This window comes from Anopheles coustani, chromosome 3, assembly GCF_943734705.1.
Source record: "Anopheles coustani chromosome 3, idAnoCousDA_361_x.2, whole genome shotgun sequence".
Lineage (NCBI taxonomy): Eukaryota > Metazoa > Arthropoda > Insecta > Diptera > Culicidae > Anopheles > Anopheles coustani.
In genome coordinates, this window is record NC_071288.1 from 30,463,794 (window position 1) to 30,490,590 (window position 26,797).

The window sequence follows — 26,797 nt, forward strand, 5'->3', positions numbered from 1 at the left end:
TTCAAACAGGTTCGCAAATACACACACACACACAAACACACGTAGGCACGCGAAACAGGAGAAAAAAGAATCGAAAGAAAAATACAACCGTTTCGTATCACACAGTTCTCGAGCAGCGGGGTCCGGTGGTGTGTTGTATCGTTACAATTCTTCCAGAAATACTTTCTCGTCTGCTTTTGGGACGAAATGCACAGAACTTTCATGCACCGTAACAAGCATAACTTGGAGTGTAGTTAAAAGAGAACGCGGAAGTGGTAGCTTGCAGCTCGGCGCGTATTCGGGGTTTGACCTGAAAAAGCAAAACACGCTCCGAATTCGGCGTAAGTGGTGTGTGGTGTGGCGACTTGATGATTTCAACGGAAATACATTGCCCATTAGTGTACCCCCACCACCGTCTCACGCATCTGTGCCGCTCCCAACAAAGTAACGCCACCTTGGCGGTAGTCCCCGACGTGTGGCGACGTGTGGTTGTGGCCAAAGTATTGTCCGCTTGGCGGTGGTGGCCATTTGCGCGCTGGCAGATGCGTTAGCATGCAAATTTGCCCTTCATCATCGCAGGGAAGGTGGAGAAAACGCACATAACAACAACAGCCCGACATAACCGAGTCAGGTATCGCAAGCAGCGAGAGAAAAGTGTAGTGAAAACAAACCAAGAAACCGTCGTATTTCGTTGGTTGGTAGGCAGCTAGCAGCTTCGAGATGATAAGTACGGTCACGGTGGAGGCCCACTTTTCCACCAACTACGTCGAGAACTATCTCGACTCGGTGGAAAACCTTCCGGACGACGTGCAGCGATATCTGTCGCGGATCCGCGAGATCGATGTCCTTTACCGGAACCACCTACGGGACGCGAATCTCTACTACGAACAATGGCTTCTGAACCAGCCTCAGAATGGTACGGCAGCGGCGGCGGCAGCAGCAGCGGTAGAAGGCGGACCGTCCGGAGATGCCAACTCGACAACATCGTCCTCAGGTACTGGATCATCGTCCGCGCCGTCGGAGCAGATCGCGAAGCGTGCGATGTCGCGGATACAGACAAGCCTGATTGCAGCCCAGGAGCTGGGCGATGAGAAGCTGCAAATCGTGCAGCTTCTGCACGACCTGATCGACCACAAAACTCGTCAGCTAGATCAGGACTTTGAGAACCTGGGTAGTGAATTCTTCGCCCGGTGTGACTTCTCCCGCGACGACCGAACACTGGACGGGGGCAAAGATGGCAACGGTATGAGTCTGGGGGGAGGGGTCGGGGTAGCGAATATCAACAGCAGCAACAACGGCCCCGGGCAGTACGGTGTGGCGGGTAACGGACCGGGCCCGAACGGTGCGATCGGAAATCATGGTGGCAACGGTGGTGGCAATGGGACTGGTATCGGAAACACCTCGTCCCATCTGCTGCACTTGGCCAACGGTACGATGGGAGGCGGAAGCGGAACAAACCATCACGGCGGAAGTGGTGGTACGGGTGCGAGCGGCATGTACGGCGTAAGCGCGGGAGGTAACAACGGTGGTGGCGGTTCGGCGTTGACCAACGAGCGGAGCTCCAAGCGAGCGAGAAGGACACGCAACGAGCCAAACAGCAGCGGGTCGGCAAACGGTTCTAATACGCCCAATTCCGTGTGCGGCGTTAGTGCGATGGATATTGATCCGATTGAGATTGGCGGAATCGGTGTCGGTCCGGGCAGTGGTGGCCTCGGTAATGGCGGTAACGGCGCTAGCGGTGGTGTTAGTGTCGGCGGTAGCGGTGGCAACGGGTCCAACGGTGGGGCCAATGCGATCAGTGGCGGCAACGGAGGAGCCGGAGGAGTTATAGGAGGATCGGTTGTTACTGGGGGGTTGAAGCTGGATGTAGCATCAGGCGTCATTACCGGAGGGGGTAGCGGTGGAAACGGCAGTAGCGTGGGTGGTGTCGGTGGTGCTGGTGGATCAGGAAGTGGCCATAGTAGCTTAAGCGGAGCCGGACCCAGTCAAGGACAGGGTTCGACGATGGGAAGTGGCGGTGCAAAGAGTGGCAACGGTGGAAACGGCAACAATAATAACACCAACAGCGGTGGCCCCGGAGTTGGTGGCAGCAATGGTGGCGGTGGAGCTGGTAGCGGTAGTGGCACTGGAGGAGGCGCGGGTAGTAGTGGCCAATCGAATAGCGCGAATCAAACCGGCAGCAAAAAGGGCACGGGCAGCAATAACACTGGCAGCAGCAGTGGAACTGGTGGGGCGAATTCGGGCAAGAAGAAGAAACGAAAGACCGGAGGCCGGGGAGGCAATCGGGAGGCACGCGAGGACACTCCGGCGGCGGAAGAAACGATCGATCCGGATGAACCTACGTACTGTCTGTGCGATCAGGTATGCGATTTCGATTCCTTCAAAAGCTATTTACTTATGCTATGTTGAACTTTCTTACTAACTTCCTTTTGTTTCCCCTGTTTACTTCCAGATTTCCTTCGGCGAAATGATCCTCTGTGATAACGATCTCTGCCCGATCGAGTGGTTCCACTTTAGCTGTGTGTCGCTTATCTCGAAACCCAAGGGCCGCTGGTTCTGTCCGAATTGTCGCGGCGACCGGCCGAACGTGATGAAACCGAAGGCACAATTCCTAAAGGAGCTCGAGCGTTATAACAAGGAAAAGGAGGAAAAGACGTAGACCATCGTCCTTCCCTTCGTAACCGGCACGGCATCATCATTCTTTCGGACGTCTGTGCTACAGGCCACACACCAACAACCCCCCCCCCCCCCCCCCCTCTTCTGTTTTGACTATCCAACCTTGTACCGATAAGTTAAGTTGATTATCCTATTGTTGCGGTTTTTTTTTTTAATTTTGTTTCCCACAACCAAACCACATCGAAAAAACCGCGTAAGGACTTGAGATAGATCGCCCCTCTGCTAGGTTCATGTGAGAATCGATAGCAAAAATATACGCTTTCTGCGTTGACCGTAATTTAGTGGTAAAACAGATAGTAGATTTTATTGTTTTTTTTCTCGCTATTATTGCTAATTTTATTCTTTACCATTACACGTAAATTTCCCTGCGGGAACTACCGTATCAATCTGAGTTGGTAGGCATGAAAAAGAAGAGTGAGATACGGTGGAAATTAATTTTGAATTTCGTTAAGTTTGCTTCATGCAACGCCTCGGCCAGCAAACGTATGCAGAACAAGGCGGAAACGAAACTGTAAAGGATAAATCATCGGTTCTTTTATGCAGTATGGCAACTCCTCCGCTTCCGGCCCCTCCGTTCGTGCTTTCTCTCACATATCTGCCCCCCACGTTTCAATCTACCCCGTAGCATCGCGGAAAGAGATGCTTGTAAAAGATAAATTCAATATATTTATGACACGGCAACCGATATGTAAGGAAATCTTAAGAATGAAAAATGATAATAACAGCATTTTTTGCGGAGAAAACGATGTAATAAAAATTGAAAAAAAAAAAATCTTTACCAATTGGAGAATTTAAACTGATTTTGAAAACGGTACTCGGTTGTCTGTTGTGTGCATTCTTATTAATGTTGTGTACATCCGACAGTAGAAGTTGTTGCATAGTGTATTGAATTCAAGGCCACCGGATTACATCGCTAGAAATATGGTTTATGTTCGCTCGCTGCGGTAGATAGTTGTTTATTTTCACCTTACCACGTTTGTTAGGGAGGAATACGAAAAAACATCAAACAGGCATACTTGTGGACGACCCACCCTATCATGTAAGCACACTGAACTGAATGTTTTCGCAACCTTACGTACTGTGGAAGGCACGTATCTTTTTGGGCTATTTACCCAAGCTAAGTCGGCGGTTAAACTAACGGACCGTTTAGACATTTCGTCTTCGGTTGTTCCAATTTCTATGTTCAAGCTAGAGCTATGTATTTTGGCAACTTTTTTGTTCGTGGATTCGCAACCATGGGTGGTCCAGAAGTCGGATAGTATTAATTCTCGAAAAAGCCACCTCGACATTTATTTCCCTCATTAAGCGCTTTGCACAGGTTGGCCGTTATGATCAACGACGTTATTCCGGTTGACGGCTCATTAGCAGTGATGGGCCGTTCTGTTGATTTCCTTAATAAGAAAGAAAGATGATCCAAAATGAATTTTGATCAGAAAGCAAGTGATTCTTTCATTATGCTTTTAAAAAAAAGGGACTGAATTTAATCTGATTTGTATTTAAAGTTTGTCATGTTTTCAATTGATAACGTGTCATCTAGCAACTTAAATTATATTATGCAGGAAACATTAACAATCAATTGGCAAATAAAAAATATTCAAGTTGGTTCATATCGAAGAAAGCAAGATGGTGGGAATAGTAATTTGCTTAATATGTATCATTTTGTAAAAAATCAAAAAGCAAGAAGAAAATCCATACTTACGCACGAAAACCTGTTTCTGAAATTCAATTGCATTACTTCCGTTAGGGTCGGTACCCTGGAGCTATCGGCCCACGCAAAGTGGTTCTGCATTCTGTTGTCGATGACCCACATCTTGATGCGTGTACCATGAAGGCATTTCACGAGGCAGCATTTATTCGTGTTGTTGTCTTTTCACCCTACGTGACCCTTTGCAGTGGTCTGCTGCTTTTACCAGAATCGTCGACCTTCTTTCATCCTTGACCATTTTGCTTCCGTACGCGATGAGGTCAATTTTAGGGGTTCGTTTTCGCGGCCACAGCCTTCACTTTTCCACGTGAGCCCGATTGCCTATGGCTTCACGATAACTCACGATACCAGTAGTCGACCACTCTTCAGGTAGTACGTAAGCTTTTGCAGCTTTTGTGGGAAGCTTTTTCGTGCGGTTCGTCGATCACTTCCGTTCCATGTTGGGTTTCAAACTTTCTTCCATCCCATTCCGTTGATTTATAGCAGGCTGTTTCGCGAAGAAGTGAGAAGCTGGCGGTGAGAAATAAGAAAGTAGCCATCGGTGGGAGCCATTGGCAACGGTGTCCTGTAAACTTCGAACGCGCTTTAACAATAGGAGCTAAAGAAAGCATCTCACGTCTTGGTAGGAAATGCTCACGAAGCCGCACACCTCGGCGCTCTCGTTGCTGGAGGGGGCAGCGACGCACGCCGCTCGGTCACGAGAGGGATCCGACCGGCGCGGTCTCTGGCAAAGCTGCGCGCCACAATCGGCAGTCCAATAGCGTCGCTGGACGCGATCGTTTGGTAACGTATCGCCTTTGCACGCAGACACACGCGCCCGCAGGTTGATCTGCGCGCGGGCTCCAACTTTCGCGCGGGTCGCGCTCAGCGCGCGCGCACACGCGTTCCCGTGGCATCTTTTTTTGTTGCCCACGCTGCAAAAACCAACCGCAACCGGGAGAACCCATCCTCCGTCGGGAGATTCGGGAACAGCGCCCGCTGCCCCGCGGCAAACGATCGCGAGCGCCCGGAACGGTCGGGTGTATAAAACTCCATTCCAACCCGCCGTTAGGTAACAGTCCGTTGTGTAACGTTGCCGGGATCGGGAACGAAGCTATCCCTCGCGAGGATCTTGTACATCTCCACAGGCCCAGGGGCAGGTGATCCGTAGTTTCCTCGGTGCGTGTTATTCCAGTGTGCATGTGTTGCAAACCGATCGCGTGAAGGGGCAAACAAGGGTGGCGAAAATTTCGCGGACTCGCCAGTGATAACCGCAACGCAACGGACAATTGCGCCTGCGTTTGTTTTGTGTACCCGGTGAACAAACTTTACAGAAACTCTCTCTTTGCGGCGATTAGTCTGCCTGGTGGTCAAATAAATACTCCCACCGGCCACAGCCTCCAACGTCACTGGTGTGAAGATTGGTTGAACTCACCACGAAAGGTCGCTGGACGCACGGCGAAGAAAGTTTACACAGCAAACGGTTGCAGTTTCTGGTAGTTGGTCGCTTCCGGTGTTTCGGTGCCACTTCAAACGGTGTCTTTGGTCAGCCAGCATGGCCTCGTCGCGATCCTTATCGATGCGTAAGTCACTTTCGTTTTGCAATTAAATTTTATCAATGTAATTTATTTGATCGTGTACCGAACGGATGTTTTGTAAGTGCCACAGAGTTGGAGTATTTGGTTGGAGTGATGTTGGTCATTCGAATGTCGCGATTAAGATATGGTTGGAGATTTTACGTAGTACTAATCAGATTTCATACAGATAGTAACTAGTAGTAATCAGTTTTAAACTCTATAATGTGTTGTCTGTTGGGGCAACCAAAAAAACTGATACATTTCTGAACAAAACGGAATTAAAAACTACCTTTGTAAATGTTGATCATTATTCCATTGCGAGTTTGGGTGAAAGCTTATTTGTATGCATCTAACGATCACAACATACGTTAGCATAACCTTACGGATAGTGTCCATGTACTTCTAAAGATGGCAGATCGAAGTTGTTATACTTTTTCCTAGGTCCCTAGGTTCCTAGAGGACAATTTATTAAGTCGTCTCAGCCATTAATCTCTTTGAGCGGTCGGCAAACAAACAACAGTTTGCAACTGTCTCAACACTGCTCGCTGCCTTGGAAAGATTCTAATAAATGCTTGCGTGCGATTTTGTGATCTCACCATACTGTTCTACGTACAAGGTGGTAAAACTAACATCTTTCCATTACCATTAAAATGAACCCTCGTTTGTGTGGTTTTCTGTTTCTGTCGGTGCTGTTGTGTGTTCCTTTTGCGCATGGTGCCGGAAACCCTTCGAAAGAACCGCACATCTGTAAGCACAAACCGCTGAGTGAGGTACAGCGACAAGTTGGCGCTTGGGTAACGAGGGCCGAGAAGTGTCGACCCGGGAGTCGCTGCGTAGACCAAGCACACATTTCGCAGTACAAGCAGGTCCGAGCTGTTTGCGGTAAGATTAAACCTCAGCAGCAGAGGAAGACACTAGAGAGCCTCTTACCGGGTGTTGTGTCCGCTCTGTCGGCCATGGAGAAACTATATGATCCGTTCAAGGCGGACATAGGCAAGATGGCCCAGGAGTTCGAACGACAGCTGGAAAGCATATGGACGACACTGGAGGACCTCCAGCGGGAGATGCTGTACGCTTCGATTGGTTCTGGACGCGTTGAAAAGGCACTCCATTACAGGGCTATCATTAGCAACCACGTTACGAACTTGAAGACCCATTTCACAGCCGCCAACGCCGAGGAGTTGCTCCAGTACGCGTGGAATCTGGTTCCGTGGCCGGAACGCCAGAAAAATGCGTACCGGGCAATCGGAGATATGGTCAGATCATCCGAGAATCCTCTGCTCCAAATGGTGTACGCAGTCGATCTGGCTAACGTCAACCTTCCCGAGGACAAAGGCTCGGACCAGGAAACCTACTCCAAAGGTGTGGAGCTTCTTAGAGCTAATCTGACCTCGGGTCACCTGGACACACTCCTGGACCTCGCTCGTCGATACCCGCCTCGGTACGCCTACGTGAGGGAAAATCTGGGAAAACTGTTTGGCGATAAGAAACCTAGCCCCGCAGAATTGGTGACCATCGTGTCGGAGTTCGCTCGGGAGCTTCCAACCGCCGACGAACGGCTGCTTACCCTGAAGGCGATTGCCCAGCAGTATCTGACCGACAATGCAACGATCACGCCCGAACCCGGATACCTCTATCCAATGACTATGTTGGCACACGAGCTGGCCTCCTCGATTGGCGATCAAGCTGGTCAGGTCACTGCGGGCGGTGCAGGGGAGACGACGATACCGAACAGCAGCTTGACGGATATGTTTAACACCCCGATCAGTGGACGATCGGTGGAGTACTTCACCCAAAGCCTAGCTTCCAAGGCATCCGGCTAGAGCGCCTTCTGTGCCGTCCATTCCGAAACTCTCAATAAAGCAATTTCCAATTACTGGTTCCGTTTCATCCAACGATTAGTTTTGCGACCATCTCGGACATATGCTAGAGTGCTCCGGTTGCATTCAGCCTCTTCTATGGCTTCCAAAGCGGCAGCGCTCCAGGCAGGTCGATGTTTATTCTTACTTTTTTCACCTTCCCCCGTACCCACGACGTTTCAACCGTGTTGCCCTTAAAAGTTGGCCTGCGTCGATTGCATGCGAGTAGATGATATCGCAGACCGTTTGGTTGTGGTCTTCCAAACCGCATCTTCTCGGTGGCTTGGGATGCTGATGACGCCACACCACCAATTATAACTGTACTTCGGCTTGACCATTTATCTCAACCGTTGCTGGGCACGGAATGGGACAGCTTTCCCTCCACCAAACCCCCCCGGCACCCGGGAGTCATCCCTCGCCCTGTCGCCGGGATCTCGGGATGTGTTGGATGATCTCGCGTGCTGGAGATCGCGTTGTTCCGGGCCTGCGATATAAAGTGGTTTTATTTCTGTGCGTTCACTCCTCCCTTTCCTCCCTCCCCCAATCAATCCATACCACGTACGCTACAACCCGTTCCCTTCGGCAACGAGCATTTGACCAGAACCTGTTTCGACGGTGTGAACCCTTTCCGTTGGCTTCGACCGACCCTCTTTCTCTCCTTCTCGCTGTGAGGCTCCGTTACGATCTTTTGAACCATCGGATCGATCTCGTCGTCGGTTGGGGTTGGTCGACATTCGGCGAACGAAGGTGGTCGTGGAAGGAGTGTCAGTCCTAAAGCGGGTCAATAGCCCGCGCTGGGGGTGGACGGGAGGACAACACGAGCTTAAGAATGTTATAAACCCTGCCCCAAGGTCTGGCCGGTGGCGCGAACGGGAGAAGTAATCTCACATCTCAACAAGGTTGCTTGCGATATCTGTGATATCCCGAATTGGGCATAACACAAACCATCCAAAGCCCTTGCGTTTCTTCCCCATCGCCCATCGGACGATTCCGCACATCCCGTAATCTTCGGTTGCATTGCGGGAATCAGCCTCTCCCCTCGGAGGGGGATGCTTCTCGATGTGCTAATTTGCCAGTTCTTGAACCACTCCCGGAGCGACCATTCTGGCCCGACCCGGTTTGTTGTTATATCTTTTTTATTTTATCAATTCGTTTTGTTTATTTAGCTTTTTCCTCCCCGCGCAAAACACGATCATTCGCGAGCGCTAATTAACGAAACTAACGGTGCATAACCGAACGGTGCTGGCCTTTGCGGGCCGGACGGTGTCTTTTCGTTTCGCCAAGACCTGTCATTTCCGTTCCTACCCGCGTGGGCTTTGGCAGCGGATGCGAAAGTAGGCTCGAGAACTTCGACTCTGTGTGACACCGTGGAACTGTGTACTAGTTTTTTTTTCTTTTACCTTAAGTCTTCCGCGGTCTTCAATATTTTGGCCTGACTACCGAAATGTGTTCCGGCGGTGGAAACCCGTAGTTAACTCCAACGTAGAACAAACACACGGAGAGGCTCTATAATTTGGAAAATTGTACAGCACCGCCGAACAGAGGGAGGAAGGGAAATAAAATGTCCCCAATTGGAAACACGATTGGATCAATTAGAAAAAAGGGTGTCGTATCGTTGCTTTCTTTGTCGTTTCAACATTTAAATTTAAGTTTTTCTTCGACTGTAAGCTTGTTTGTCGTGTTGACGATACTAATCAACTTTTATGGTTCCTTCTATCATCGCCCATCCAAAAGATCGTTGCATTCACTTGTGACACTTGGGCTTATAAATTTAATGATAAATTTTTAAACTCCATTAGCTGCACAATGGTCGCGTAGTAATTAATCCTCCGACACCCAGCCCGCGCGCCGATTCGAAGGTTTTCGAAAGGAAAGGTTTTAAAGCTAATTTGACAATGTGGCAGTTTGTGGCGAAAAACGGCACACGGAAACGGGCAGAACGAGCGCCGCCCCATCCCCTTTTAGCGGTCGAACGGTCCCGCTCCTGCTCGTTCAAATTAATGGGTCATGGTCGTCAAAACTACGGTGGTTTCCGGCAGCAGGTCCCGTTGTTTTTCGGTGATGTCTTGAAGGTGCCATTGCGCCGCGCAATCGGTAAACCCTCCCCCACCTCCTTTCGAACCGGAACCGGGGCCGCTCGGTCGCCAAATCGATCAGCGGGAGAAATGGAAAGAAAAAACAACCACAGCAACAACAGATACACAAAACACACAAGCAAAACGAACGAGCCGCGCAACCAAATGGTCCTATGGAAATCGTCAACATCGATTAAGGTCATCAGCACGGTTTTTGGCATCGGGAATGGGTGGAAGCCCGGTGAGGGAGCGGTAGGTGTGCCTCCGGAAAGTGTTTTGTCCAACAGGCGCAGATCAAGCAACGTCTTAAAAAAAAAACAATGTGCGCGCATTTGAGTACGCAAATTTTGAGGCGTTGGTGCACGAGTCGTTTAACGCGTGATTCGTTTACTGCCGGAAAGTATGGCAAGATGATTGGTCATGGTGAAAAGGATATGTTTTGCTGTATTTATCAGGTAGAACATGACCTAACTGTAAATTGTAATTTACCCTTTTTTTGGATCATGACTTTAGATCACTGGAGCATGATGAAGTATTTGCTTTACAAATGTCCAATGCTATTTAAGTAGATTTTTAGTTACTGCCGTTGTTGTCCCAAAGTCCACCGAACTGGTATCCTTTTGTTAATTTTTTTGCGCACATTAGTTTTATTTTCATATTTTGAAAATAACTTTTTTATATTCTTTTCAATGACAAGATAAAGATTCAAATTATGACCTACTCAATCACAAATTAAACAGTTTCTATCGGACGATAAGTGAACGACTTAATAGAAAGAAACGTAGATACATAAAATTCGCCAACAATTTTAGTAACGAAGGTATTTTTACGTAATAGTGCGTTCTTTATTTACCAAATCATCTTTTCCGTCGTTTCTGTATTTTCATATATTCAATCTACAATATGATCATTAATTTGTTTGATTGAATTTTTATTATATACTTAAATTTTTAAAATCATTCTCCTGTTGACTTCTTCTGGAAATCTTTTATACCACATATTGGAAATCCCTCATTGCTATCTTATAAAAATTTAAGAAATTATCTATGGCTTTGCAAAGTCTGTGCCATTGATAATTTTCTGAGGAACTAGAAAACCAATTAAAACTTGTAAATTAAAAAATAAAGTAAAAACCCAATCTAGCGATGAACGCTGTGCGGATGAAATTTAAAACCAATTCAAGCTAGAGAACACAACACCATCATAGTCGTAGAAAAATAAGAACATATATGAGAACACAGGCGGACAACTCTTCCCGTTGCTCCAGTAACACTCAAGATGATCGATTTTTCCTACATTTCCTCCCCGGGAGTGGAAGATAGTTCTGGCCTCGATGCGCAACGATTGAACTAGAAACAACAGTAACATATAAAATAAACTGCCCCCAAGGCCCGAGCGAGTTCTCGAACCGATATCCACCTTCGACAGTCGCGGTCCAGTTGCTCGTTTGTCTTGAGCAGGGAAATGAGATCTTCATCCGTTCGTGCGATGGTTGTTTATCCATCAAACACATGGCTCGCAGGGGCACTTAACGATCTGCTCTACACCCATCACTGCAGAGCCAGCAATCTGCACCCATTGGGTGAGGCTAATAGTGGCGGTAAAGCTTGTCAGATGCAGCCTGTGTTTTTCTTCTTTACAACAACAACCGGAGAGAATCGGCCGTATAAGCCCTCGATCGAAACATGATCGATCCGTTGTTGTTTCAGTGTTTGATGTTCGCGCAATCGCGCAGTGGTACGTTGTTGTTGTGTACGAATTCTTCTGGATGCAGGTCAGTTGTGTTTGGAGCCAACCGGCTCGAAGTGGATCGTGGCAAAGCGAAACAACAAACCCGAGTGAAACTTTCAACGAAAGTTCTGCAGATAACGGTGGCATGCCATGGTGCCAACCAACCTGGACGGCCGACGATACCGAGCATGGTGCGGCGAACAAACGATACTGAACATGATTTTTATGTTATCTGTTATTTGATTTAGTATCACTTGCTTTCCTTCGTTAATGTCCGGAAAGTTGGCTTCGAAACGGAGCTCCCTCAGCAGTCGTAAGCTACCCAGTTTTAATAATCATAGGCACAAATATAACTGGACGAAAGAAATAAAAACGATAATGAATTAGTTTTTTCCCTCCCATCGAAATACATATTTATGCGCCGGCGTTTACGTTATGGACAAAGAAAAAAAGGGTTTCCTCTTTCAATCAAACCAAATTGCTTCATTTTTCTACCCATTTAAACACATTATTTTCTTCCATTCGGCTTTGCATTATCATTCGGTTCGTTTGGCGTTTGGGCTGCAAGACTTCACATCCTTGCCTTCGTTGAAGTTGTCCGACGGTTGGGCGAATAGTTTTGTAATTTTTACCGCACACCCCGCCTTGGTCCATTGGCCGACGGCGACGGCAGCGCCCAACTAATCGTGCGAAAACCGTTACCATAAATCATACCCTAAATGCCCGGACGCACCGGACGGGGCGAGGGCAGTTTTATTTCGTTAAATAGCACAATGGTAAAAACGCATTAAATCACCGTTTCATCACACTTTCGCTCTCACCTGCCGACGGCCGCGGGGCCTCGACGAGGAAAAGTGGAAACTGCGGGCATGGAGAAAGAAAACGGCGTTGATCAGCTTTTTTCGGGCGATCATTTCGGCGAACCATCATCTTCATTTAGATCGGTCCGGCAATGAAATGCGATACCGGGTGGGAAATGAAAATTCGGTGGGAAAAAAAAACACTGAACTGAACCTGATCCAGCTGCCCGATTCGGACGGGTTGGTTGTGGTGCTCGGCGGAAAATGCATTTTCCCCAGCTCCTTGGCAAGGTTTTTTCATGTTTGGTTTTAAACAAATAGCTCGCAGTGAACGTGATGGTTTTCACTACACTACAACTTTCCACCAGATGGCGGAGATGGGATGCTGCAGTGAAAGGAACTGTTACGCCGTAAAGCGGGGCAGCGTTAGGCCAATTTTTCTTCAAAAATTTCGAATTCAAAATTCCAACCTTGCTGCATGCCGGTGGTCGAGGTTTCTTCTCTTCCGCACCCCTTACCATCAGGCAAAAACCTCTGAAATCAGGTGTTGCCGGGTGGGTTTCGAAACTGGCCCGACTCTTCTTCACCCTAGCCCTACTATCGTCCCGGCATCGTCGTCGTGAAAAGGCCACCGGTGGCGCGTGACGAACGGAACGCAAATCGACAACCGACACTGGGTGGCCGGCAATCGGGCGGAATGTGGGCGTGCAACGAACCAAACAGTTTGCGCATAGATTGCATCTCGCTGGCCATGACCAAAGATGGCCACCCGGCCGAAAGATGAGCGTATCCGATGGATTCCGATTGTGGCAAGCGTTGTTTGCCAATCGGGCCATCGACCGTTGAAACATTCTTTACTCTTCTTATGGCCTTTGTTTTGGTTCCTCCTCCTCCTCCTCCTCCGTCACTGAGCGAAACTTCTCGAAAGCAACGAACATCATGGAGAATGGAGATTAAGACCTGACACAACTCGCCCTCGCTGCAACCCACCGATGCATCGATCACCGTTGCCTTCCTGTGATGACCTCCCTGTGGTGAAGTAATTCGTGTCGTTTGCAAGATTTCCTCTCGTAAAGCATGGTAATATAGCGAGCTAATGACATACGGCCCGATATGGGTCAGCTAAAGCGATTGCTCGGGGCGCCATTTGCTAAATCTATTTGCAGTGAAAGCAACTGTAATTGAATGTTTCGTTATGCACCTGAAACACCCAACAGTAATGGTTTTAGTTGACGCTGTTGCTTTCATTTCCGCGTACCAAACTCTTCAGCTACCCTGTAGCTGCTAATTTTTTCCATCGTCAACGTAATTGGAAAGGGAAATCCATCGGCAAAGGAATGTAGAGAACATTAGATAATTGTGCCCCAGCAACAAGGTGATGTTTGGAAATATTTTTGAATTTTCAAAGGGAAAGAATTTTTTTCCATGAACACAAACATTTCACATATCAAATGTCCACGGCAATATGGTTACCTTATTTTTTAAATCTGTTTTGTATATTGTTTTATCTTCGATGCAGTACTTTGTTATTTTACCACCGCTTAAGTTCTAATAAAACACCGTTGAAAGGAAATGCTCTTATTCCATTTTGTTCATCAACATAGAAACGGTTTTACAACTTTGTAATGTCAATCCTTTTGCAGACGAAGGAAAACAATCGGATGTAATAATAACAGTAGGTAACAGTAGCGCTTTGATTGTAACAATAGCAATACAAACTAAAATGTTCAGAAAAATTGTGTCTTTTCGACATGTGAGTGGTAGTTTTTACCTAAGCTATCATTTATTTAAAAACGTGCTGTTCAAACTAAACACATTTCAATATGTCAAGCCATATATTTTTTTCCCAAAATTTCCTTCATTCTAAAAACAAATAAAAAATCATCAGAAAGTGTTAGAATGAAGAAGGTTGAACCTCAAAAATGAAGGTTAGGAAAAAATCATGTTACGAGAATTAATAAAATATTGTTATGGGTTGAAGTTTAACGGGGTTTTGCAGTGAAGTATTTTGCAATATTTCCTATAAAACACTTCAGGGCTTCATAGTTAAAAAATGAACTTTTTAATCATTTTTGCTCGTAGCCGTTCCGGAAAAAGTTAGCAACTTCTGGCTCAAGGTGTCCAGGTTAATTCAAACGTTAACTTTTACTGTATCCTACGAGATTTACTTTTTCGTTTAAGAAGTGGCTCGCACTCGACACGCGTACACATCCGTCTCATAAATTCGTGGCACGTTTCCTGCTCGCCTCGGAGGGATTATATATGCAGCATTCTCAGCGATTGTCAATTTGTGCAACCGACACCGTTGCTTTCAAGTGCCTCCGAACTGATTGCTAAAGGTCGCCACGGGGAAGGGGCGGCCCGGCAGGCGAACTTCCTCCCGCAAGTGGGCTGCTTTCACTCCGACCCGGTTGGATGGGAGGAAAAATAAACAGACCAACCAACAAAATCCTCCGCACGGCCGATCGATGGGGCGCCAATGTTTATGTGATCGACGATTTAAGCTTAAAGCTTCAATCGAGAGAGAGAGCCTTGGGAGGTTGCTGATTGGAGGAGGTAGGTGGCCGGGAGGAGGGTGGCGGAGGTGGCGTTTCTTACAGGACGTGTCCAAAATATGTTCCCACCTGGAAAGAGCCGGACGTTGGGCGACCATCGTAAATCCCAGCCAAACGCAAACGTCGGCAGACGGAATGCAAAATGGCAAATTTGGGCTCCGTCACCGTTAGCTTTCACCGTGTTCTGCTTTATTCTGTTTTTGGTTTTACTTCTGACCGACCTGAGTGTGAGGTAAACGAGGAAGGAAAAAAACAATCTCCTCCATTGTTTTTTTTTTCACGATCGGGATTTTCCTCCATTTGTTTGTTTTTGCCCTCGCGGAAAACCGGGTTAAATATTTGCCAAACGAAAAGATTTATGATGACCCAAAGAGTGCAGCACGTTACCAACTCCTCCAGCGGGCAGAATGTACGATGGGAGTTCGGTAATTGGCATCTGTTGTCGATGAGATTTACGATTCTCCGCCCAACGATTACTGTGGGAATGGAAGAACGATAAGAAGACCGTCGCAGTGTTGAAACAGTTGAGTTTCATGATTGTTTCTAAATGAATCTGTTTATTATGAAACACATTTGACTCAAAAGACTCGTGAAAAGTCTTTCTGTTAAACCTCGTTTTCTTCATCGAAAGTGCAAACTTTCGTTTTCTCAAATCAATCACCTTTTTACATCAGTTGTGCTTAGTAAATTTGTACACAAAACCGTCTGGAAAACGATCAAACTTCGCTGCGCCCGTCTGGCGGGCAGTCAATCAGACACACACACGCTTTCCCTAGGAAAAAAGCGCACTAGAAAATGAAATTCAACAACAACCAATGTTAGACATGCTTTTCCACAAAAACGCTTCTCACACATGCTGCAACGCGTCGCAACAATGTTCACACTTGGTTAAAGAAACAATAGAACAGACGGACCGAATGAAACATTAATCAATCGGTTATAAAACGGTTTCACGTTCGTCTTTCTTAAAACTGACTTTTATGTTACTTTAAGCAAGACAAGAAGCAAGAAACAAATTTTCCCTAAAGACACGATTGTTTTAAAAAACAATCATTACAAAGGAACAAGTTGTAAGGTTATAATAATTATTTTCGGTGTAAAGTTATTGTAAGGGCAGCATTTTTTGTGCGCATACATTGCCAACAATTATCATAAACTCCAAAATAAAAATACAAAATTTTTGCCAAATTCTTCGTTTTTCATTTTTCTTAATTGAAGTCAAACGAAATTGTGCAACTTTTTTAAAGATACGATCTATGATAACCGTTATTTACAATCGATATTTGATGTGTATTTACAATGATATTTGTTTTAAAAATTAGACACAAACAATTATATACGAAGAGCTCGCAAAGAAAGTTATTTTGAATTATACAATGGTTATAAAGAAAAACAAGTTGTTCACGTGATCTACATCATCAACTCCAAAATTGCTTACAATCAGATACTACTGCCCAGTTATGGTGGGATTCGTGCAGATTTTCCTTGGGTCAATTTCTCACGAAACATGAATATTTCGAGGTCCAACAGTTTACACTGTCGTGCTGGCGTTCCATTTCTATTAGCGGCTAATACTAGTGAACCGTTAGTAAAATTAACATTTTTCGTCGATCAACTGCAAAGAAAGCTTTACCGTACTGCGAGGTTTTTCGTGTTTTTGTTTTGATAAAGTGATTTGAATTAATTTTATCACACAGCAACGACACGGCGGATAGTTGAACGATGATTTCTGATTATTGTTTTATATCTCCTTCGTTTCTATCTCTCCGCCCGGTTGGTGGAGTTGCGTGATGTTGGCTATGATCATGCTATTTCTGAGCCACGCTTCGGGTTTTCTTTGCCCTGGGTGTGGCAGAGATGCAATGCATCATCTCACCCCGTTGTTGGTGAAATGCTCGTTTTTTGCTCGCTCATGGATCAAACCGTGGTAAAACTTACCGCACGATTCGTCAACCGCTTCCGGACTTTCACCGCCCTCCTTGGTCGGATCGAATGGGAAACGTTGAATAATGCGTGCCAGCCGTGAGAAGCCGTGGTGGAAACACAAAAAAATACTGCCAAAGTGTCATTTGCACCGCAAACGGGTGCGGCGCGGTTACAAATCGGCCACTTGATAGGAAGTGCAGCAGCACGACCCCAACTAAGCTGCTCTATTTGCTGGTGGAGTCCGTGGGTGTAGTTTGGCCGAGGCTTGGCACCAAAGTCACGCCGCCATCCGCGTTCGTTCGGTACTAATGGGCTACCGATTCGCTTTTCCCGCTGGGTGGTGATTTTACGTGGTGCGATTTTCCTCACGATGAGAAACATTGCGGCCATTATGAAGCAAACGGGCTCAAGATAGGGCAGTGCAATACATCAGATTAGGCAACGCATTGGGTGAATTTCCACCCTGAGGGAACTCTGGGAGTGAACGGCCAGCTCGGTGCACCGGGTGATGGATTGCGGAAGCGAGTTTCCCACAGCAGCTGAACTTACACGTCTAATTGATTCTTATGCATATTGATCGTCCCTGGCAGTGTTGGTGTTCACCGTCATCGTTGGAGTAGCGGTAACGCCTGCCTGTTACGGTCTCCCGAAGCAGCGTTTCTCGCGTGACGGTGGCGAACCTCGGAGTTTGGTGGGCATAGCGACCAACGTCATCACCAGCAGCTTGCTGAAGGGCGCCCCCGAGATCAACGGCAACCATGTGTTTTCGCCGATCGGCTTTTCCTCCATACTGGCCATGATCAGCGAGGGTGCCGAGGGTCAGACGCTGAAGGAGCTGTACGATGTGTTCAAGTTCCCCACCGATCGGGACCTAGGTGAGTCGTAATAGGACACCGGCGAATGTGTTTCGATCGCGTTACCAACTCTGTGTTTCGCTTTTTCTTCTCCCGGCAGTTCGAAAAGCGTTCGACATGTCACTGAAGCGACTTAGTGGACCGAACCCGACCAACGAGCCGCAGTTCAAGACCTGGTTCTACATCTACAAGAACAACAGCGTTCTGCAGGCGTACAAGGATGTGCTGGCGCAAAGCTACGGGGTGGAGGTGCGCGATATCGAGCGGAACGATTACAACTTCGACGAGCCGAAAACCTCGCTCGGATCGATCGTAGACGAGGAGGAAGAAATCATCGAGGAGAGCAATGGGGACGAGCTCGCCATCACCGAGCAGGCGCCCGCCAACAACAGCAACAGCAAGGACATCGTGGACTTCGAGGTGCTCAAGATCAAATCGGCCCTGCCGGTGGAGGATGAGCTGCGGACGGACACGGGCATCAGCACCAAGTACGACGAGGTGGACGACGACAATCCCAAGTTTGACAAGAACATTGACGATAAGGAGTATGTCGATCCGACGAAGATTAAGGAGGAGCTGGCAAAGAAGAAGCTCGAGGCGATGAATGAGGTCGTGGCTGATACGGAGCTGAGCGGGTCGAAGGTGAAGCTGGCGGCGGATGTGGACGTTACCAAGACGCAACCGGAAAAGATTTCGCTGCCGCTGAAAAAGCTTGGTCTGGACGATGAGCAGGAAGTTCTGCAGGCGGTCGAAAGCCAGGGTTCCAGGAGAAAGGTAGGCATCCGCCGGATTCGAAGGTTTAGGTCAATTTGTACTAATTCTGCCTGTGTTCGGCAGTTCAATGTGCGCAGATCATTCCGGACGGGAGACATCGCTTCAGCGCTCAGCGGAAATTCTCTGGTTGGCCGAAAGGCTAACGCGAAGGCCGACGATACCGAGGTCAATGAGTCAAAGATGCTGCTCTTTAACGGCCTTTACTACAGAGGAAGCTGGGAGACTCCGTTCCAGGTGAGATATTTTTTTTAAATGTTTGGTTCAATTACCTTTAGCCAAACGGGGTTTCAATCTTTCGACAGCAACTGCGAACTGAGAAGAGTACATTCTTCACGAATACGGACGAGAAGCCGGTCATGATGATGCGATCGCGAGGAAACTTCGGTGTCGGAAAGGATGACCAGCTCGATGCCAAGTTCATTGAACTTCCTTACAATGTAAGAATGTCGAACGGAAGGGATCGTGGTCACGCAGTCGTTACATTTATGAAACATTTTCTTGTAGAACTCTCGCTATTCCCTCCTGCTCATGGTGCCAAATACCAAGGATGGCTTGAAGGAGCTTATCAAGAACTTTAACCCAGACACGCTGAGTACGGTGCAAAAATCTTTAGTTCAGATGCCAGTGCAGATCAGCATTCCCAAGTTCCGCATCGATACGACGAGCCGCGCGGAAAAATCACTGGCAAAGGTTCGTGCCCACTTTGACTTGTTTGGGTCTTTAAAATAAACCTAACGCCTTTGCTCCTCCCTCCCACCACCAGCTTGGCTTGATCACGATGTTCACGTCGAAGGCTGATCTGAGCGGAATTACCCGCGAGCAAAAGATCCACGTTGACGAGTTGGTGCAGCACGTGTCGATCCGTGTCGACGAAGGTTCCAGCAGCGAGAACGCGCTCTCCGCCACGAACACCATCGAGGCCAAAACGATCGACGACGACCAGGAGCTGTTCATCGCCGATAAGCCATTCCTGTTCTTCGTGCGTGACATCGTGGACGACATCGTGATTGTGGCCGGCAAGATCACGGACATACCGTACGCGGAGTAGACGCGGATCCTGGAACCGTTACTAGTTTTAGGCGTTTGTAGAGTACGGCACTACCCGCACATAGTCACTACGTGATAGCACAGCAGAGAACTAGTATTCTTTGCGTTTCCGTCCGCCGTTTTTCACCGCTCGGCGTAACAACGGTGCGGGGACGACGAACGGGTTTGGTTCTGTTTGTCCTTGGGCGGGAGCGACGAGCTTATATTGAGCTCGTTTGCTCGGCTTAATCCCTTTGAATGCTGAACGGGTACTCCTCAGACGGTTTGCAGATGCCATGGGATGGTGCTCCGCCGGTGCAGAACGATGTAGCATTAAACAGACAAGTATTTTAGTAACGTTAAGTTGAGAAAAAAAAATGCTCGAATGCACTTGTGGAACATCCATACCCAGACTTCGAGCCTCACTCAACACCAGCTTGCGCCCTAAAATCTCCAACATAGGTGAAGGTATATTTAAACCGCGCAGCGGCTTATTGGTACCACTCCGAACATCTCTTCTACTGGAATGAACCTCAAAGATTCCACTAGATGACGATCAACGACGTAGCGAGAGAGGGACCGCAAGCGAAGATTTTTGGGCCACCGAACGCACGAAAGCGACTGTCATCAACATGATCGTTTCAAAATATGGTACAGTGGAAAGTATTTTGAAATCGTACTCAACCGTTTGACTCCGACAGTCGTGTATCGGTCCGCCCACTGAGCTCGGCGACTCTGGAGTGAGCCCAATGCAGTCCATTCACTGGGAAAGAGCTTGCCGAAATGCGATCCGCGGGGCGGACACGGAGTATGTGTAGGTCGAAGTTAGGATATGTATAGAGATCTAGGTAATGCGACTATTTATGATTATTTAATGTAAACCCGGTCTAATTTTATATGAACAATTTTCATAATAAAAAAACAAGCGCATCATTTGTGATTCGGACTGTTGCCTATATTATTCAATATTTATTTAAGTACTGGAAGGATTATACGAGTATGTCAGATGCAGGTTGATGGAAAATTTAGTCCTTTTACTTCCAGCAAGAAACTTCGCAAACGGGGTGGGTATATTTTTCAACCAACTATCTTTTGTCAGTCATCATCCTAACAAACGCTGAAGCTGGTCATACAATTGTTAGAAGGTTCTAAGTGAAAAGTATCCTCTGTCTCCTTATCTGTATGCAAGGGAAAACCCAGCATGGCGAATGCCCTGACAACAATTGTTCAAACCTACTCGGAGATCACTCAGGTTATCGGAGATTTGAATCAACCAAAAATTTCCCCTAGCATGAGCTAAGGAAAACACCAGTAGAAAAATCTTGGTGCAAATTTTAGGGAAGCCAACTGCAATAATAAATGTTGTCGAATCTCTTTTATTCTAAACTCGTGAAGCTGTTACTATAAAACATTCAACTCAGTCATAGATTGTATAGCGTGAGTAGACATGAATAATTATGAATATGAGTATAGATTTACCTGCACTGGGTTATCTTCTTTTACATTCAGCATTTTAAATGTACTGCAGAAAGTCACTCCTAATAGTTCACGTCTTATGCAAATTGTACCGATTTTCATCATGACATAATCATCCTGAAGGCTAAGAATTCATTTAGCGAGGCTGGTTTTCAAGGTTCTTTTTAACGAATCTAAAAAATCTCAAATGATGCAAACTTTGGGTGTGTTTTATTCATTTTACATGTTTTTTGCTTTTAAAACATCAAACAGTTCGTACCACTAGTCAGTTTCGGAAGCTGTTAATTGATGTTCGGTATTTATTTCGTGAGTCGATGAAAATGTTAGTTCAGGCTGAATGTTACAGATAGCATTTTCTCAAGCAAGCGTGTTGTTGATGAGGCGCTCAAGGTGCCACATGTTAAATAATGAAATTCAAAAAAGGGATACATATCGTTGGGCAGTGAGTCCATCGATTCCTGGAGAAAGGAACATCTGGTGATGATGTATCAAAATTTCCAAACAAAATCTTCCATTTCCTAGCATTTTCCTCATGTGTGTTTCCATCTGTGTAACCCTAACATAACATTGCAATCGCCGTCCGGCGATATTTACAATTTACACCCAGCCTTGTGTCACACATGGTGTCGTTCTGTTTTATGACTCACAGCTGCATTTGGTGTAAGTTTGACTCCTCTACTGCGCTGGACCATTGGACGCAGGTACCGAGCGAAAACTGAGGCCGTTGTTGTTTCAGATTTGGGCTGGTAAGAGAATCTCGCAGCGTAACTGGTTAGTCCGGGTCGGGACCGAAAATCCCGCGGTCCGGATGGCCAAGCCGGTCGTCGACGGCACGGCACGGTTCAGTCCGTCCGCGCAGTCACAGCACAACCACCAAGCGGAGCAGTTAATACAGCCCAATCTGCCGGTGGCCCTCACGAGCGCGACGCAACTGGTAAAGTCCACAAACTGGTGCCGTCTGCACCACTACGAGCGAACGTCGCAGCACAGGAAGCGGCCTTTTTAAGTGTCGGGAAACCCGTGCGGCAAAACCTGTTCGCGATCGCGTCACCGCCATTCGCGATCGTAAGATCGCGCTTTACAGCCGCCTACTGAGGCGGCCGTCGACAACACGGTCAGTCCCCGCGCGCAGAGCGTACTGGAAAGGTCATCCGAGCAGAGTGAACCCGTGAGCGAGACCGGTGGAAAATTGGTCCGCCAGTGTAGCTGCAATTCCGCAACGGAAAACCAAAACACACCAGCATCATGAACGTGCCTGAATTTCGGGTGCCTGCGTTTGCGGTCAACCGTGGCCAGGTCTGCTTCGTTGCATCGCTGTTCGGTAAGTTCAGTTCGATGAGAAACACATCAATCGTTCGTAGCGATTTGTTGATAATGGAAAGAACACACTGGGCTCGACAAGTCCGTGACGGGCGGCTCAAGGTGGCACAGTTCTACAACGCACAGCTATAGGAAGAGCCTCTCGGTGAGCATCTTCTTTCGAACAGGCCGGAATGGTGTTGGTCGTCGGTTTGTGTGATTCCAGTGACTCGAAAGACGGGTTTTTTTAGTGCGTCTGTTAATTTGCATCGAAACGTGAAGATAAAGCACAGTCGGATGTCAATGTTTCTGTGCAAGCGACTGTTGGTGGTGGCGGGCGTATACCGCTACACACTTATAGACCATGAATTGGTTTAGCTGTTGAACTTAGCTGATAGCAACGTCTTGGACACAAATCTTCTTCGCACGACATAGTTTTCGACGTTACGTTTTTCCCTTTGCCGATGATTCAAATATAACGCCTACACTCATTGGGTCTCTGTTTCTTCCGGCAGCCGCTCTGTTATGCACCTTCCAGCAATCGGGTGTTTATGGAAATCCCCAGATAAGAACATATCCCACTTTCCCTGGACAAGTCGTTTATAGCCGATTTGACCCGGACAATCAGCGACAACCATCCGACTATCCCATACAATTTCCCAATCAATATGACCAGGAGCGCGAGGTCGAGGATCAGAAACCACATGTCGGTCCCTTGCATTTCGCTTTTGACATGCTGAAGGTAAGGATCTATAAACTGCCAACGTCGATTGGTCAATAAATATATATTTGTCTTTCCTTATAGACGTACGTGCTTCCGCAGCAAACAAATGCCGCCATCTGCCCGATACTGCCGCAAACCTTGCTGGCCACCCTGTACGACGTGGCGGACGGCGGAGCCAGGATGGAGCTGCTGTCTGCGCTAAAGGCGACCCCACAGGCTCTGCAGCCGATTGTGCAGAAGCAGCTGCTGGCTACCAACCGGTCGGGGGTGAACGAGCTCGACTACGCGATGGCCTATTTCATCGGCGCCGATACAAAGATCCAGCAAGATATCTATCGCCGCGGCGTCGAGAACGGTGTCTCATTTCAGAAGGTCGACTTCCGCAAACAAAACGAAGCGGCCAGTATCGCCAACCGCTGGGTGACGGATAAAACAAGAGGTCTCATCCGGGAAATTGTTGCGCCTGGTAAGTGTTTGTGTGGGAGCAGCACGTGAACGGGCGTACTAATGTAATTCTGTACTGTCCTGCATAGGTGGACTCGATCCTGCCACCCGTCTGATGATGGCCAGCGTTATCTACTTCAAGGGAAAGTGGAAGTATCAGTTTATCGACACGAAACAGGCACTGTTCGAGACGGCACCGGGTGGACAAAGAACCCTGCAGGTGCCAATGATGTACCAGTACAATAAACTCCGGTACGGTGAGGTCGATTTCCGCGATGGCAATGGTATGCGCTGGGTCGAGCTGCCGTACGAGGGTACTAACGGGTTATCTATGGTGCTGATGGTGCCGAAGCAGCGCCACCAGCTGGACCGGTCACTGGAGAACCTATCTCTGTCCGATATGAGCAACGTCATGGAGCAGCTGACAGCTCCTCGGGTGACGAACAAGGTGCATCTGTACGTGCCTCGGTTTAGCGTGTACAGCTCATCCTCGTTGGTTCCGGTGATGAAGAGTCTGGGCCTCCGGTCGATCTTCGATCGCTCGACTGCCCTGAGCGGTCTGTCCAACGAGGAGCTGGTTGTGCGCGATATCACCCAGCGGACATTCATCTCGGTCGACGAAGAGGGCACGACCGCTACCTCGGTGGTGTCACTTTCGTTTGTCGCTCTCAGTGCCGTCACGCCACCGCCGGCAATCAACTTTACCGTTGATGAGCCGTTCCTGGTCATGATAGTGGACAAGATACACTCCTATCCGATGTTCGTGGCAAAGGTTGCAGTGCCAGAAAAGTTTTAACTCGCCCTCCTCTTTGGTGGATTTCATCGACAGAATCGCCACTAAATGTACCTAGTGTTAACTAACGCATTTAACGAACACACACCCTCGTTTGTTTATATCATATTACTCCTTGACATGTCAAAGAAATTAGTGTATATGTTACTTCAGTTGAACAAAAATATAAAATAATATCACAGCAAATCACTCTATTTTATTTAAGAAATATAAATATTTTACATTTTACTTGTTTCCTTGTCTTTATGTGTAAAATGAGGCTTAGGCTGGGTAAGTAAGTACAAGACTGCATGGATTTCATACATGAGCGGTTGACTATTAAAGTTCTACAACCTCAGCACGGACTTCGAATGAATCTGATCGAATCGAGCTGTCGATTCATTCGATCGAAGTCCATGCTGAAGCTGGTTGGCTTCTTTTTAGTAAAAATTGCAGATATACACGTGTACGTATGGCAGCTTATTTCGTCCGTTCTAAAAAACTCAATACAATCAAATCATTACAATAATTGTACAATCTTTGAATACATTAATTTGTACATTTTTCCATCAGTATGAAATTCTAAATAAAATATTTTTTAAAACCTCAAATAATGTTTTTGATAACCTCTATTAGCTTTATCCCTAGCCCTCTCATATAGTATCGTAAGAAAAAGGCGATCATTTTTCTGTATACAATATCTGATTGAGTTGCTATGTTTTTTGGTTGCATAATCTTCAAGTGTGAAAGAAGAATTCTTGTCGGATTCAGATTTTCAGGGAAGAGGGAGCAAGAAAAGCTGTGTCGTATGATTTTCTTAACATATCCCATGCCTGCTACACCGACGAGATTTGAAACCTTTGCAAAATTTGTTACCGGTTGCAGATAATACATATTGCTGTTATTTTAAAGCATACGTTTCACACACCTGCAAAGCTGTTTAATTTAAGGAAATAGACAAAGGAAAGACTTATTATTGTGTAAAGAAAATACGAGAGGGAAAGAGGTATAGAAAAAGCAATGTAGAGAGGAAGAGAGCCAGAAGGAATGGCATTTTTAATTTTATGGTCATCCATATATTCCGGGAGTTGAAAAACTGGTTTGTCCGACCAGTTTTATTAGTGAATTTAGCTGTAAGATATAATATTAAAGCCTCAAATGTATCAACAGACCCGTGGATTCGTAGTTTTAAGTTATTTTAGTTAAATTTTCATTCTACTCAGAATGAATCCAAACGAATAAGTTTACACAACAAACAAAAGATTGAAAATTTGAAAAATATTCAGTCGCTTCTATTTGGAATATAAATTAAAAAACTGCTTGAGGATCCTAAAAAGTTCTGTTAATGTACTATGTATTTCCCCTTCATCCGATGCGACCGGTGATTTGGAGCGGCAGCCATGGATCCTGGAGAACGATTGGTGACCAGGCCATGTCGACGTGCTCAACTGTAGGCGGGCCTACAATAAATAATAAAATAATAAGAAGAATGTACTATTGATGAATGAGAATAATAAGTTATAAAAGAACACCTGAGTTTTTATATCCCTTTTACAAGATGGTCAAACTATAAACTGCATTTTGTCGAATGTCAACATGTGTTAGAGCATTTCTGCTTCTTTGGGACTAAGCTTGAAAATCAAATCTATCAACTACTAGGAACTATTGTCTAAAACGGAATTAAACTAGGGTTACAGTAAATCATAAGACAACATCTTGATCAGATTCTGAAACAATTATTTTTAGTATGTTTATGTATCTTAAAGTTTACTGATTCCAAAAAAAAAAAACAATTTTATTTTTTAGAATTGCCATTTTGAAGCCTCAGAGCCCATCGGTTTTCTCTTTTATTGGGGATAAGACGAATGTTTTTTTTAAATCCACAGATTACTTCAAATATTCGAAAAATGAATTTATAATACACAATTATTTCATATATTAACTATTACGTTTCAATTATGTGTTTGTATTCTTTGATTCAATTTGTGTTCCAAAATTCTGATGTTTAATGAACAGAACAAATGCAAATATCTACCATTAGAACAACTTGCATCTGAAAAAATGTTAACTGAGTTTGTGTTTGATCATGTCTTGGGAGATGGGGTCGAATTATCCCTAGTATTTGCCTAGTAGTCAACTTTCCTGTATTTTTACTACTTTTAGGAGTGTGTTAATGTTTCTTAAACTAATTTTAATATTCGTTGACATTTTATAAATATCTTAAAATTGTCCTTGAAGATGTTTCGGATTTGTTTGTTTTCTTTTTCATAAACCGTTTTATTATGTTTGTTCACTAACACAAACAATGCAAACGCTGACGCACGCCAATCGCTGCACGCCAAGCATTTCGAAAGACGGACGCCAAGAATGATCACGTACGATCGGGGTGTGTTGTGAGCATGTTAGATGGTCATCTCGACGGTCCAGCCCCATTGTTAGACGATCCGCGATGTTGGTGTGCGTGCTCGATGATCTCAAGTGGATCCGCGGTCGGTTCGCGGGTGTACGTTGTATTTCCGCCCGTGAGAATGAAGCAGGCTTCAACATATATAGTACTCCTCGCTGC

At 46.4% G+C, this 26,797-nt stretch overlaps 4 protein-coding genes across 4 annotated transcripts; all 4 read left to right on the plus strand.

The window, feature by feature from the left end:
* Positions 1-102: 102 nt before the first annotated feature.
* LOC131261526 (PE-PGRS family protein PE_PGRS47) lies at positions 103-2,718 on the plus strand. Its single transcript, XM_058263585.1, has 2 exons — positions 103-2,340; positions 2,432-2,718. The coding sequence occupies exons 1-2, from the start codon at positions 700-702 to the stop codon at positions 2,636-2,638; spliced, it is 1,848 nt and encodes a 615-aa protein (XP_058119568.1). The 5' UTR covers positions 103-699; the 3' UTR covers positions 2,639-2,718.
* A 3,812-nt stretch (positions 2,719-6,530) lies between these two features.
* On the plus strand, positions 6,531-7,803 carry LOC131272527 (uncharacterized). Its single transcript, XM_058274285.1, has one exon. It carries the CDS (start codon positions 6,567-6,569, stop codon positions 7,737-7,739), a length of 1,173 nt encoding a protein of 390 aa, XP_058130268.1. The 5' UTR covers positions 6,531-6,566; the 3' UTR covers positions 7,740-7,803.
* A 9,855-nt stretch (positions 7,804-17,658) lies between these two features.
* LOC131271964 (serine protease inhibitor 88Ea) lies at positions 17,659-19,538 on the plus strand. Its single transcript, XM_058273561.1, has 6 exons — positions 17,659-17,737; positions 17,817-18,490; positions 18,554-18,724; positions 18,793-18,927; positions 18,995-19,180; positions 19,254-19,538. Exons 1-6 carry the CDS (start codon positions 17,659-17,661, stop codon positions 19,536-19,538), a joined length of 1,530 nt encoding a protein of 509 aa, XP_058129544.1.
* Positions 19,539-22,237: 2,699 nt separating this feature from the next.
* Positions 22,238-24,255, plus strand: LOC131259189 (neuroserpin-like). The gene is made up of 4 exons (XM_058260631.1): positions 22,238-22,313; positions 22,807-23,033; positions 23,097-23,481; positions 23,549-24,255. Exons 1-4 carry the CDS (start codon positions 22,238-22,240, stop codon positions 24,253-24,255), a joined length of 1,395 nt encoding a protein of 464 aa, XP_058116614.1.
* Positions 24,256-26,797: the final 2,542 nt, after the last annotated feature.

Coding starts and splice junctions, on each gene's coding strand:
- LOC131261526 (XM_058263585.1), top strand. CDS start 700: ATGATAAGTACGGTCACGGTGGAGGCCCACTTTTCCACCAACTACGTC. Junction 2,341..2,431: donor CGTACTGTCTGTGCGATCAG/GTATGCGATTTC, acceptor GTTTACTTCCAG/ATTTCCTTCGGCGAAATGAT.
- LOC131271964 (XM_058273561.1), top strand. CDS start 17,659: ATGATCAGCGAGGGTGCCGAGGGTCAGACGCTGAAGGAGCTGTACGAT. Junction 17,738..17,816: donor CCCCACCGATCGGGACCTAG/GTGAGTCGTAAT, acceptor TTCTCCCGGCAG/TTCGAAAAGCGTTCGACATG. Junction 18,725..18,792: donor GCTGGGAGACTCCGTTCCAG/GTGAGATATTTT, acceptor ATCTTTCGACAG/CAACTGCGAACTGAGAAGAG.
- LOC131259189 (XM_058260631.1), top strand. CDS start 22,238: ATGAACGTGCCTGAATTTCGGGTGCCTGCGTTTGCGGTCAACCGTGGC. Junction 22,314..22,806: donor CTTCGTTGCATCGCTGTTCG/GTAAGTTCAGTT, acceptor TTCTTCCGGCAG/CCGCTCTGTTATGCACCTTC. Junction 23,482..23,548: donor CCGGGAAATTGTTGCGCCTG/GTAAGTGTTTGT, acceptor TGTCCTGCATAG/GTGGACTCGATCCTGCCACC.
- LOC131272527 (XM_058274285.1), top strand. CDS start 6,567: ATGAACCCTCGTTTGTGTGGTTTTCTGTTTCTGTCGGTGCTGTTGTGT.